The 14,396-nt window shown below is 34.4% G+C and overlaps 1 protein-coding gene across 1 annotated transcript; it reads left to right on the top strand.

Annotated features, from left to right (window-relative positions):
• Positions 1-5,917: 5,917 nt before the first annotated feature.
• On the top strand, positions 5,918-12,432 carry LOC106054123 (RIB43A-like with coiled-coils protein 2). The gene is made up of 6 exons (XM_013209866.2): positions 5,918-6,153; positions 9,092-9,173; positions 9,772-10,022; positions 10,159-10,371; positions 10,862-11,089; positions 11,329-12,432. Exons 1-6 carry the CDS (start codon positions 6,037-6,039, stop codon positions 11,575-11,577), a joined length of 1,140 nt encoding a protein of 379 aa, XP_013065320.2. The 5' UTR covers positions 5,918-6,036; the 3' UTR covers positions 11,578-12,432.
• Positions 12,433-14,396: the final 1,964 nt, after the last annotated feature.

The following is a 14,396-nucleotide window of genomic DNA, read 5'->3' as shown; positions in this document are numbered from 1 at the left end:
CTTCCAGGTCTTTCTTTTATATTAAAGTTTTTACAGAAATAGTAGATTCTATTAATTATTAAAGATTCAAATACACAATATACTCTGGCCTCCTACACGATCCAATGGAATGAATATCAGAATAACACAATACGGTAATTCAATAAAGGAAGTAACACATGAAACAATAGAAAAACTCGATAGAAATAAACTCTCAATCGAGGGCAGAAACCTTTAGGCTAGGCAGGCTTTAGGAACACGTACCTTGCTGAATTCTAAATAAGTCTAAATGTTGTTGCTGGTCATGGTATTTCCTGTCTTTTGAATCTTAGACATCTAGTTTTATCTTGAAAATCTAGATCTATAATTTCGGCAACAGCCCAACAAGATACACACTAAAGTCTAAATATACACCTCGCTATTTTTTTTTAAGCTTGCAAACAACAGACCCTTATATAAAGTTATTTAGCGATACCCCCCCCCCCCCACTGGCGGATCCAGGGGGGGGGGCGGTAGGGGCGATCGCCCCCCCCCCCCACTCGGCCGACGGGGGGCGGACGAATTTTAGTATAGAATTCACACAATTTGTATACGAATTTATTACTTATGTTAATAATATATTTATGTTTCAACCTATTTTTAGATTATTTCGCCCCCCCCCCCCCTTTCAAGTATTTTGGCCGATTTGCAGGGTCTGGAGGGGGCGATGGCATCAAATCGCCCCCCCCCCCCACCATAAACTTTCGAGTGGGGGGGCGGTCCTATTTATTTGCGGAAATCACAGCTTGCTAACAGGATCAATTAAATATCTATATGATTAAAACTTGTTATTGGTATTTTAACCGGTCTTCATATTATGTCGTTCACCTTTGGCCGATTGGAAGGGGAGGAGCGAATACCTCTACTGCCCTTCCCATCTAAACCCTTTGGGTGGGGGGGGGGCGGTCCTACTTTTATGGAGAAATCATAGTATGTGAACAAAATTTGTCAAATATCTATATAATATAAACAGGTGGAAGAGCGATACATGCATCGGACAAACCAATACTTTTTCTTTTTGTATTATAGTAAGAAATTACAAAATTAAAAAAATCTGTCACTAATATAATTTATATATGTGTGGTGGGTTTGGCACAGAAGACAACTAAATTTTAAATGATGAAAGGAACTCGTAGGACGATTCCAACTGTTTATTATGCATTAAAGACCTGCAAAAGGCAAACATAAAACATAATTACAAATAAACATAAACTAAACATAATTAATAGGCTTAAATACTAGATCTAACGAAAAACAAAAAGAAAATCTTATATCATCTCTTTTACAAACACAAGAGAGATATGGAACACCAAAAGCACTATAAAAATAAATGACAACGTAGTTATCTAAAAATAAATCAACTAGTTCTACATAACACTAACATACATTGTTTGAAGAGTCTCGCTCTTTCCTTTCCTTACAAAAAACTACAACAATTAAATAGAACAAATCTATACACTCACAAATACAATGTTTCTTAAAAGCTAGTATGTAAACACTTGTTGTAAAAATACATTTACAAGATCAACAGTTAACATTCTATATAGAATACTACAGGTACGCATTTCAATAAATGAATTCATCCACATGCTGGCTTCTAAAAATAAGAATAGTCCAACATGAACAAAAACCGCGGTAGTGATATTCTATATAAACTACTAATTAAAATTACAATCTACAATATGAATAAGTAAAATGTGATTACCTGCAGCCATACGTGAACACATGGTGTAGAACCAAGCACAAAAGGGAGTGGAGACAACTTAGGTCCAGTAACATACGGACATTACAGCGATAAGAGATGCCGGTCGAATGGACAGTGCCCACGTTGGTCTGCCTTGTCATGCGCGGACACAAGGTGCCATCTAGGGTGAAGGGTCACGTGGATATCGAGGTGGCCGGTGTTTTCTAAAAAGATATCCACTCCACTACAGAGCCCCTAGCTTGAAACGACCCGTCCCGGGGCGTTCAGCCTAGTAGGTTGCTGAAAACCGAAACAACTGTTTCTTGTCAGTGTCTTCTGGGACGACAAACATCTTTCCAGTTTGTAACGTGCTGGTTCCATCGGTCATACAGAGTGGTCTGTCTTTCTCTAAACATAATGACTGGGAAGCTGTAGAAAGTGTGATAGGGAGCAGTGAGCGAAATCGTCTTTGTGGCTGGTTAAAATGCTTGTAGTTTCTTCTTTGTCTATCTGGCCTCCGGACTCTGTTATGCTTGTTCTTGTTTGGCTGCCCTGAGTTAAAGTTTCTATTTCTCGATGTTTGAATTGAGTGACTTGCATCTGTATTGTACATTGCATCAGCTTGTTGCTCATTGGTTCGTTGTTCTACTTGGTGGGTTGGCTGATATGAGGTGGCTGAAGATCTACCTCTACTCTAGCTGGACCACTTATATTCGCAATGATGGTTGCTGTCTTCTCTTGAGGCGACAGGTAAGGTCGAAGTTCCCATAGATCTCTTATTTCTCTGACGAAATCTTCAATTGACACTTCATCATTTCTGCCTTCCCCACTGAAATGTCTAATTTTTCTAGCAGGTTCTATGATGTAATGAGGGCGCTGACAGGCCAGTTTCAATGCCTCAAGTTCAGCTTGTAGTCGAGTCAACATCCCCTTAGTGACACATTCCATTCCCTCCGGCTCTCCTCCACTGCACATGGGACCCACGTCTCTCCCCTTCACTGAACTAGGTTCCACCATATTTCCCTCCATCTGGCTGCAGGTCTTAAGAAACTCTAACAATAATAGTAACCTAATAACGAAATCTATCTCAACAGAAACAATGTTCAAGCGAAGTAAAATCACAATTAAGAAAATATAAGCAAATTATATTAAAATAAACTAAACTAAATCTAACTACCCTGAAACAAAAAGAAGAAAACAAAAAATAGAAAATATTTGAAAGTACAGAAACGAGAAAAAACTAACTGTTACTTGTTGACATCTACATCTGGTTGTCACTTTCTTAGTTTCGGTTGTCAGGAAGCAGATTCTGAGATGACTTCTGGTCCCACAGTGTAGTCTCTCTTCCTGACCCCACTCGTGCTACCAAGTTTCTGTGGTGGGTTCGGCACAGAACAAACTAAAGGACGGAGGCAACTCGTAGGACGATTCCAAACTTTATTGTACACTAAAGACCTGCAGCCATACGTGAACACATGGTGTAGAACCAAGCACAAAAGGGAGTGGAGACAACTTAGGTCCAGTAACATACGGACATTACAGCGATAAGAGATGCCGGTCGAATGGACAGTGCCCACGTTGGTCTGCCTTGTCATGCGCGGACACAAGGTGCCATCTAGGGTGAAGGGTCACGTGGATATCGGGGTGGCCGGTGTTTCCTGAAACGCTATCCACTCCACTACATATGCTATAAAGTAAATTCTTATATAGAGTCGCCCAACCTCTATTCTTTTATGCAAAATGCAATCATTAGCAGAAATTATAAAAAGGAGCGAGAATTAATCGTTTTCATTTTACCGCCCTTCCCCTTTCCAGACAGAGTTTGTGTAATTTCACATGAATTTATCATAACTATTTTAAGAAAGACTTTGCTTTGGAAAAGTTATAATTCAAACGAAATTTGTCAATATAACAGTCACGGTTGAGATGAGTTCAAAAGCCAAATATTCTTTTCCTAGTCGACTTTTTCCAACCTTACTATATCTCATATTTTTCTACTTAAATAAATTTAGGACTATAACTCATAATTTATGCTTACATTTTATTGAATATTATTAATCGAATATTTTTTTTTCTGCGGCGGTCCTCAAAGCCTTAATCTAAATATGTTGGGTATCTTATCTTTTCAAAGAACAAATCGGTTGTATTTGCAATGTATTAAGGGAATATAAATTCATATTAGCATATATTTCCACATTATTCAAAAGGTCCTTTATAATAGAATGAATAATGAGCTGTAGGTCAGGAGAATGCGTTACTGCAGTGAAGAATGCCAAAAAACGCTTTTAGCGTCGGGGCTTCGCAGCGAACCCCACTAATAAGTAATATGCTGTAGATGTCAGGAGAATGCGTTTCAGCCGTGAAAAATGCAAGAAAACGCTTTTGGCGTCGGCGCCGAACCCCACTGATAAACGATGAACTGTAGATGTCAGGAGAATGCGTTTCTGCAGTGAAAAATGCAAGAAAACGCTTTTGGCGTCGGGGCTTCGCCCCGAACCCCACTGATAAATAATGAGCTGTAGATGTCAAGAGAATGCGTTTCTTCAGTGAAGAATGCAAGAAAACGCTTTTGGCGCCGGGGCTTCGCCCCGAACCCCACTGATAAACAATGAGCTGTAAATGTCAGGAGAATGCGTTTCTGCTGTGAAAAATGCAAGAAAACGCTTTAGGGTGTCGGGGCTTCGCCCCGAACCCCACCGATATAACTTACAGCGCTCTCCCAGACCCCCAAGCTTGCAAGAGAAAGGCCTCAACATGACTGTTTTTTTTCGCCGTAGATTGAGAAACAGTCTTATTTTATTCTCATATATCGAATATTATATATATATATATATATATATATATATATATATATATATATATATATATATATATATATATATATATATATATATATATATATATATATATATATTGTTACGAATCTCACTATCCAGGCTCTCTGCAAACTGCACCATACACCACCAACTTAAAGAACTTGACAAGTCAGGGCTCCAAAATAACGTAAAGGTTTAATGTCCATAAATAACAGCCAATACTGTACAATTGGCAGCACGTAGAACAGTACAAATAGCTCTGCGATAACAAATATCTCTCCGATAACACCGTTCCGCCGTATCAACTCTTGCACTGGCCTCTCCGTCTCGTTCCGGGCTTGCACTGGGTTCAACAGTTCGGGACTGACTTCACACACTTGGGCTCGTTGTGTCGGACTCGATCACAGACCAAGATCAAGACGCCGTTCGTCTCAACTGTACTTGACAGTACTCCGCACTGAACCGTCGTAATGCTCCGTACAGAACCACACCGTTGAACTGTGCTGTAGTCGACCGTGTTCTGAACTCCTGTTGTGAACCCGCTTTCTGAACCGTCTTGACTGCGACACCTCCGCTCTTATATAGGGTCCCTACTGGCCTTCTCGAACCGGACAGAACGCCGCTCGACGTTTCTAGGTGGTGAGATGACTACAACTCTCGTGACGCTCCTGAGCTCTGTTCACGACGTCGAACCTTCCCGGACCGCCGTCGATCCTTCCCGAACCGCCGTGTTGACACTTGTATCGGCTGACCGTCGTAACTCGTCACGGTTGACCGCTCGTCTAGCGCTGGCCTAGGGCGATTTGCGTCGGCTGACTACACACACACCACTACCCCTCTCTGTGCCACCACCAAGTTTATAACAATATATATATATATATATATATATATATATATATATATATATATATATATATATATATATATATATATATATATATATATATGCTGTACCCACTTTATGCATAGGGTTAGGGTTTACTGGGCGTTAGGGTTAGGGTTTGGAAAAAAATCGCCCCCCCCCCCCACTCCAAAGTTCTGGATCCGCCAGTGCCCCCCCCCCCCTTTTCTCTCTCTAATGATTCGGGCATTAGGAAATAATGCTTGATTTAAAGATCTAGATTTGGTTCGTTCCCTGGCGAAATATTTTTGTAAGAATTGAAAAACAAGTCTCGCAGAAATGTCTAAAAAATAAAAGATTCATATTTTTTACGAAGATAATTTATTTATTATTTAGATCTATATCAATACTTTATCACATAAAAAATATTTTCTATTTTGATTTTAAAAAATACAGTATTGATACAAGAATAATCGATAGCATAAACATATAATTAATTTTAGCTAATAATAATTATCAGTATGTTTTCTGCGCTGCATGACGACCACTGTGTAAACTTGACAACCGACTTGTTCAATACGATCTGAATGTGGTGTAGATCTATGTCAGCATATGTTCATCTTCTCTTGTCATTGTTTTAATTTCAAACGATAAATACACTTTAAATTCCTCTCAAGATGTATAAACTGGATTTGCCTGTCGATTATAAGCAGGCGGCTGCGATAGAACGCCGACGTGCTATGGAGGAGGAGAGAAAAACGCGAATATTCAATGCAAAAGTTCGACAGATAGGGGTAAGAATTAGAATAATTGTTACTATACTCCTAATTATAATTAGATCTAGATATTCATTAAGTTTAACAGCAAATTATCTATATAGATCTGGATCAAATTTTTTTAAAGAGTATATGAAAGGTTATTTTTAATAAGACGTTTATTAGATTTAGATCTCAGTCAAGATTCTAAAATTCTATTATCTATAGAAATTCAGAATTATAGGTTACTAATATATGTAGTATATTATTTAATATAGTATACTAAGAAAATTTAATACATTATAGATAAAATAATCATTTATAAAGATCTATTCTATATTTAATATACTTGGGTCTAGATCTTATCTTTAAGACACTTTAAGTTCTTGATCTATTATGATTATTGATTCTGTGTTGTGAAATTTTATATGATCTATTATATACAGTGCTTTTTTTTTAAAAAAAAAAAAAGGTGCAGTACTCAGTGATGGAGTGCCTAATTTTTAACAGCTGTTAAATTAATAGTAAAAGTTAAAATACAAGAAAAGTATTAATTTTCTTTGCACATTGAAAAAGGTGTCTGTACGCCGTACCAGTGCGTACCATCACAAAAAAAAGCACTGATTATATATATATATATATAGTTCCTTTTCATTTCATCTCCAATCACTTCATCCCAGTCATTTCATCTTTGGTCATTTCATCCTCTGGTCGTTTCACCCCCTCGTAATTTCATCCTCTGATCCAACAAATAATAGTTATAAAAGTATGATATTAAGAATATTTAATTTATTTTTATTTACATGACAAAAAGTGTGACACATTAAATAAAAATAGAATTAAATGTCTTTAAAATTATAAATATTTAATATCTATAAATATAGAGCTTATGTAAAAAAAATGTGTGTGTCTTAATCAATAAGATACAAATTAAGTAGGTACAGAAAATGATTCATTGATTGATTGTGCATCGTTTGTAATTTCATCCCTAGTGTTGTATACTTCTTCTTTGAGCATTCTTTATTGCCAGAATTTATAAGTTTAATTTTATAACAGGGATTAAAACAAAACGTATATAGGCAATATTTAATCAGATCCAGAGGTGGGTTGAAGTCAGCATTTATTAGAATAAAAAATGGCACGCCTAAATTCAAGAAAGAACAATTGACAAATATCAATAAAGTGAAAGATGGCATTCACAAGATAAGTTATCATCAGCATGATCATAAGTCTTCTAATCGTTCTCACCTCTCAAAAGATTTCCACTACTTCTATCACACCTTAGCCTTTGATCATTACATCATGCAATAGGCGCATGATAATATTGACATCTCATCTCAAATATGTGTCAAGTTTGCCGCTTCTGTAGCAATTGTGGTTTTACAGGGTAGGGTCGCTAGCCCCACACCAAACCCTCCTACTTTCTCACTCGGGCTTAGGACTGGCAGATGGCGGAGTCTTAGATAATGAAGTAAATCTAAGTAAGTGTCTGGTCCTCAAATAGAAACAATATAACAAAATATAAACCCCAGATTATAATATATCTGCTTATTTACATATATTCTTTCATTTCTCAAAAAATATGAAGAGAGGATGGAGAACACTATGAATACTACAACAACATGCCAAAAATATCAAAAAACATTCTAAATAAATATATTTATATATTAGATGAAATGATGACTTAAATAGGTCAAGTGTTTACAACATAATTAAATATTGACTGAGAAAAAAATATTTAACTGCGAATGAAATGACCGGGGATGAAGTGACCGGGTTATATATATATATATATATATATATATTACATTATACAAATTACATTATATTTTTTCATAACATGATGTTCTAGGATACAAGTGGGGGCAAGTGGAAAAAAAAGCAAGAACAATATTTCTAAGATAAACAGAGTTTGCATAGACTGCCTGCAATTTGTTTGTCTGTGAACCACCCAAAAAAAAAGATGATTGTACATAAAAATTGATCGCCAAACAAGCTTAGTATACCTAAACAGAAAAGGATATATTTTTTTTATTAAGTGAATTAATACAAGAATTATTTTTTTTGTTGGATAAATTCTCTAAAGTAGTCATATGAAAAGAGAATTTTTTTTTCTCTCACTAATGTAATAAAACAAATGCAATTCCAGTAGGCTTACATTGCAAAGTCTCAAAGTCGCATAGGTGATTTTTAGTTTTGCTGTGGATGGCCATGTTTTATCACATACCTTTTTAGGATATATTGTATAATAATAATGGGAATGACTTATATTCTGAAGATTGAGGATGAGTGTAGTATTTTACATGACTATGCAAACCCATTTGTGGCCTGCATATTTTTCCACATCTCATGCAGACAAAGCCAGTCTATTTAAATTTTCTTTAAATTTTTAGTTTTCTGTGCCTGTAGATTGGATAATAATAAACCTAAGAAACAAAGAGAAGGAAAGAATTTTAGTTTTAGTTAAAGCCATTTTAAATAAAAGACTATCAACTATTATTCACTAATAAATGTTCAGATTAGGTTGATATTTTATTGTAGATTAGTGTGATGGTATTTAGGGATTATTATTTTGACAATTAGAGGGCTGAGCTGAGTGGTTAAGCACTTGGCTTCCAAACCTGGGGTCCTGGGTTCGAATCTCGTTGAAAACTGGGATTTTGAATTTCTGGATTTTTTTAATACTTTTACTAACTTAAATAAACATCAATTCCAATAAATACTTTTTACTTGCTTACTTAAAGCTACCAACTTGGACTATATCTAATTATCTTAAAAAAATCAAATCTTCATAATAGAAGTAAGAAAATTGTTTTATATCATTGTAATATTTTTTTTCCTTCAATATCTTCCTAAACATCATTGACCTAATCACTTAGAAAAATAGTGATTTCAGTTATCTTAAATTTTTTGAACATTCCTTTTAGAAAGAAAACAAAATAAAAATAAATTAATTAATATATCTTTTTGTTTTTAGATTGATAAGCAAGCTATTGACCAGCAAATCTTTGATAGAAAGCAAATGGAAGACTATGAAAGGAAAAGGCATGAAGCTTTCGGTAAAACATAGTTTTTGAGTGTATATGTGTGTATATATATATATGTGCAAAAAGTTGTTTTAAAATTAAAGTTGGAAGTTATATTTATAACATAATTTTGGTTCTGTATGTGTGTTATTTTGATTTAGTACTTTTTTTTTTCATACACATTCTTTACTTTGTTCTATTTTAAACCAGAGTTCTACTTATTTGAGGGGATTGATAATGTGCTTAATGTAATATACTTTTTTATGATGAAAAGAAAAAAGACTATATAAAATTGTAGCATGTTAATATTGTAACTAATAGTGTGCTGTTATAACTTTTATTTTAGTTATCTATTACTATCAAGTATAACCAGTGAATTCTGCCCATATGGAGTATCAACAGAGAATGCCGACCACATCCTCCAAAACTGTTCTCTTTACACTGGCCCCAAAACACCCCAAAAGAAAAAAAACTATATGGAGAGCTCCCTGATTTGGAAACCACTGCGCAGTTCATCTCATGTATTGGTCTAGTCATCTGAACGCTCCAACATAACAATGAGAACGAAGAAGACTATCAAGCATGTTCTAGATTTTGATTAATCATTATTAAATTATTTTTTTTATATCAGCTGCAGATGCACTTCGTAATGACAGAATAGCAGTATTGCTTGAAAAACGCCAAGAACAAGATATTAGAGCCCTGAATGAAGCATTGAATGAGTTCAGAGCTCTGCACCAACAGCCAAATCAGAGAAGAGAATGGGACCTTTATGATCCTGATGGACTCAAAAAAGACAAACCGGCCAGAGTTCATGATGATGATCCACGATGTGGGGTGGCCAGCATACAGAAATTTGATGGGGAAGATCTAAACAGCAAAGTAAATATTCAACTTTCATTTCAAGTTATGAGAATACATTTAATAAAAGTATAAGTAAGGAAGAGTGCCAATGAATGTTTTAAACTCCTTATTTTACATTTATTTTTTATTATCATAACATTTAAAAAAAAAATAGGCTAGAAAGAAGCTACAGAATGAACAATCTCGCAAATGGCATGAGGCTCAAATGAGAGAACGGGAGCGAGCTAGAAGAAATCAAGAAGAAGCAGATCGACTGTATGAGCTCAAGCAGAGAGAGTTGGATGAAAGAGCTATTCAGCTACAGCAAGCAGAAGAAGAGTGTCGCAAAGCTATTGATATGGCAACAGCATCTTACAATGATGCACTGGTGAGTTTTTGTTGTACAAATGATGTATATATATATATATATATATATATATATATATATATATATATATTTAGAGAGAGATAGGATAGATAGATATAGACTGGTGTGGACTGGTTATCTGAGCATTCAGGCAAAACCATGAATCAATACTTCGTCCACTATATATAAAGAAGCCATAGAGAATCTGTTCTATTGGACGATTTAGTTCTAGTGATGCAGGTAAAAAAAAAGGTTTTTAATTCCACTGCCTTTAAAACTTTTACCCAGATGCCCTGGCCAGTCCCATGGGCATTATGTTATTGGGTTGTTTCATCACATCATCTTTATTTTAAATGTGTAGTTTAAAACAACAACACAACTATTATCTTACACATTGTCACCAAACAATTATAAAAGAAAATGCATTAAGGAGGTGCAAAACAATTGAGAGATAAAAATTTTATAAATATTTTTATCAAATTAACATTATATTTTGTTTCAATTTTTAAAGAAAAATGAACAGAGAGAAAGAGAAAGACTAAAGCGGCAACAAGAACAAGATGATAATATGACTGAGATTGCAAACCATGTATTTGGTGACATTTTAACAGAGAATCCCGCTGTTGCTCAAAGTGCATTTGGTCCTCACCGTGTCATTCCAGACAGGTGGAAAGGTATGTCACCACAGCAGCTTGAGGAGATTAGAAAAGAACAAGCAAGACAAATGGCTGAAGCTGAGGTAAAATTGTGGTTATGGCTTAATTCACATTTTTTTTCTAGATCTTTGCTAATAAAAATGAAATTAAATCTTACTTATAATGCTTTATCCATAAACTTTGAAAGTAATCCAAGAATGTATTTCTTTTTTATTAGCCTTAATATTTACTCAGTTTTACACTGGAATATTCATATTTGAAGTTTCTATTTTTAGTTTTTAAATCCATGTAGTTAAGTGATCTCTATTTTTTACCCTAATAGCGCTTGCGACAGGAAGAAGAGCTTCGAAACCGCGAGTATGACAGACAGGCATCAGCAAATGCACGAGCTGCACTATTAATTGAGAAAGAACTTGAACGAAAACGCAAGGAGATAGAAAAGGCACAAGCTGATGAGAACCGTCGTCTGGCACAGGAACAAAAGGCCCACATTGATTTCCTCAATAAAGAGGTCTACACCAACTCACCTACCTCAGCCTTCTTTATGCAGTTTAACACATCAACACGATAGTTACTCAGCCTTGTAATTAATTAAGTCAGTGAAATGATCCTGCTTTCAACTTATAATAAGGAAAGTTAAGCACCTAATGTAGTTGACAGTGATTTTACTGAAGTCACTATTTTCTTTGTGAGATATCAGTATTTTCTTTCTCTCACTATTCTTTTTATCCCCCTCTCTGAATTAAAATTCCTGTACCCTTTTTTTTTGGCTCAATATCTTAAACTGGTACTTTGTAAAAGTTTTCAAACATGCACAGTTATAAACAGTATTGATTGTATTTAAATCGGCCATGAAATATATTCTAACAGAGGAAATATGTTTGACCTGGCCTATGGGCAATTTAAAGAGAGAACATTTCTGTTAAGTAAATCTGTGATAATGATAAAAGCAATCATTGCTTTTTAAAAGCCTGCTAATAAAATACAATTATATGTATCTTACAGGTTTAAAATGTTTTTATATGCTTTTAACATGCTTAAAATATGTTTCAAAGTGTTTAGTTTTCATGAAAGGGTTTCATAATGGGGTTTACAAAAGAAAACAGATAATTACCATGAGTTATGCCTAAGCAAAATAAAAGCCACTTCAAAAGAAAGCCATAGTATAACAAATGAAATATTGCCTATTAAACATTAATATGAAATTTGGCCCTTGAAATGAAACAATGTATATTTGTATTTGATTTTATGAATTTTACACAAACTAATTTTTATGTTGTTTTTTTTTTTTATTCCACATTCTATTATGATTTTTATATTATTTGTACATACAAATCTATGAGTTTTATACACATTTATAGAAAAAATCTATTATGTTCAAAAATAAATACAAAATAAAGCAGTGAGAAGTTTAACTATTCACAAAGTGTATATATTTACATATCTTTTTTGATTATATAAATAAGTAAAGACCTCTATATTAGTTCTGGCTTTTTATATTTGAAGCCCTGATTAGTTACCTTTTTTTGGGGGAGTAAAATCTCACATTAATATTACCCACCTATCTCTTTTATTCATTTCACTATCATGTCATCACATAATGTCATTACATCCCAACCAACATTTAGCTCTTTAACACAGTTTTATTATCACTATGTTATCTTACTAATTATGTAAATTAACTTTAACCTTAACACACATTCTACATTGGCTGCTTTATTTACGTTCCCCTTTCAGACCTTGCGATCTATATGGCAGATGATAAAGATCTGTTTCTGTGGCCCACAGTTAATGAAAGTGTTGTGGCCAGCATAAAGACCAACCGCCTTTACTTTTTCCCAACTAATATCAGGTACCCGTTACAGCTGGGCAGACTCACAGGCCCTCTAAAGATCCCAAAATTAAAAATCTACAGACAGCAAGTGAGCAATGAAATCCACATCAAAAGAAAAATGAAACAAATAGGAAATGGCTGGTTCCTCAAAACCTGCAATTTATGTTGATGAAAATGGCTTTGCAGCCACAAGAAGTAGTCTATATTTTAATTGTGATTAGTGCATCAACTTATTACACTATTTCATGATATACATTAATGTATATAAAAAGTTTGTGCATTTAATGGAAACAGTTTTTTAAATAAAAAGGTACGTAAAGTCAAAAGGATACAAAAAGAACTTCAACACATCATAGATATTCATTATTAGAAAGAAAATTATCACCTACTGATATATTGAAATCTCTTCACAATAATAAATGTTTTTTGATGCAATTAAATATAGTTTTAGTTTCAAATGTAAATTATAGAGACTATCAAAACAGCAAATGAAGTCATCTATCTTGCAAAAGGTATTGCCAGGGAGATAATGCAATAAATAATAAGGCTTGTCTTTGAGTCCGAAGATTAATGAGGAATGCAGTATTTCCTGTGGCTACACAGCCCAAGCAGTGACCTACATATTTTGCCAATACAGTAGATTGAATAGAATAGAAACTAATATTTGGAGTGTATAAGTTTTAACACAATAAGAATAAAGTTTTCCTTGTTTGAATAAAGGAAAAAAGAATGTAATAAATAGCAGAGATAAAATAGGAAACATTATACAGAGCAGGAAAGGTGTATGAAATACATGTTGACTGTATTCTAACATAACAAAGAATAATTGTTTAGTCCAACTTTGTTTCAAAGCAAACATAGATATATGTACACCAAATATATGCACCAGTGTTTTGATACAAGGGAGATATTACAATAAATAGAAAACAATTATTGTAAAATTTGAGTCAAGTGTATTTTCTTTTTTTTTTTTTTTCAAAGCTTTAATTAACTCACTCTGTTTGTCTGTCTGTCTGGTAAAATGTTTGTACACGTTATTTCTTACACACCCAATCTCGGATGAAGCTGAAATTTTGCACAATTATTTACTTTACAAGCCAACACACGAATCAATTAAAAAAATTCTTTGCATATGAACTGGTTATTATTGGCAATTAATTTGTTTGGTATCTGGACAAGGGGAAGTAATTTTACTTAACTGATAAGGTAATATAAGTTGAATTAGTCCCCTTTATTGTTTGTAGAAAGAAAAGATGTAAGTAACTATAAAATCTATTTTCATAAGCAGCTTTCTGGCACAGTGGTTACCATATTGGTTTGAGGAGGCTATAACCGCAAGTTCGAATTCAGGTCGCTATTTTTTTTCCTTTTATAAATACATTTAAAAAGCGATCACCCAGACAGTGGCGTAGCAAGGTACCCGTGGCCCGGGTTCAAGAATATGTTGATGAGCCCCCCCCCCCCCCATGTCGCAACTATTGAATTAGTTGTTCATTAATATGTTCTTAGTCTAATAGCGCCGATTTCATCAATAGGCAATGACGTCATTTGCGCTA

The sequence above is a fragment of the Biomphalaria glabrata genome, chromosome 4 (genome assembly GCF_947242115.1).
Source record: "Biomphalaria glabrata chromosome 4, xgBioGlab47.1, whole genome shotgun sequence".
NCBI lineage: Eukaryota > Metazoa > Mollusca > Gastropoda > Planorbidae > Biomphalaria > Biomphalaria glabrata.
This window is presented reverse-complemented; position numbering and strand designations above follow the sequence as displayed.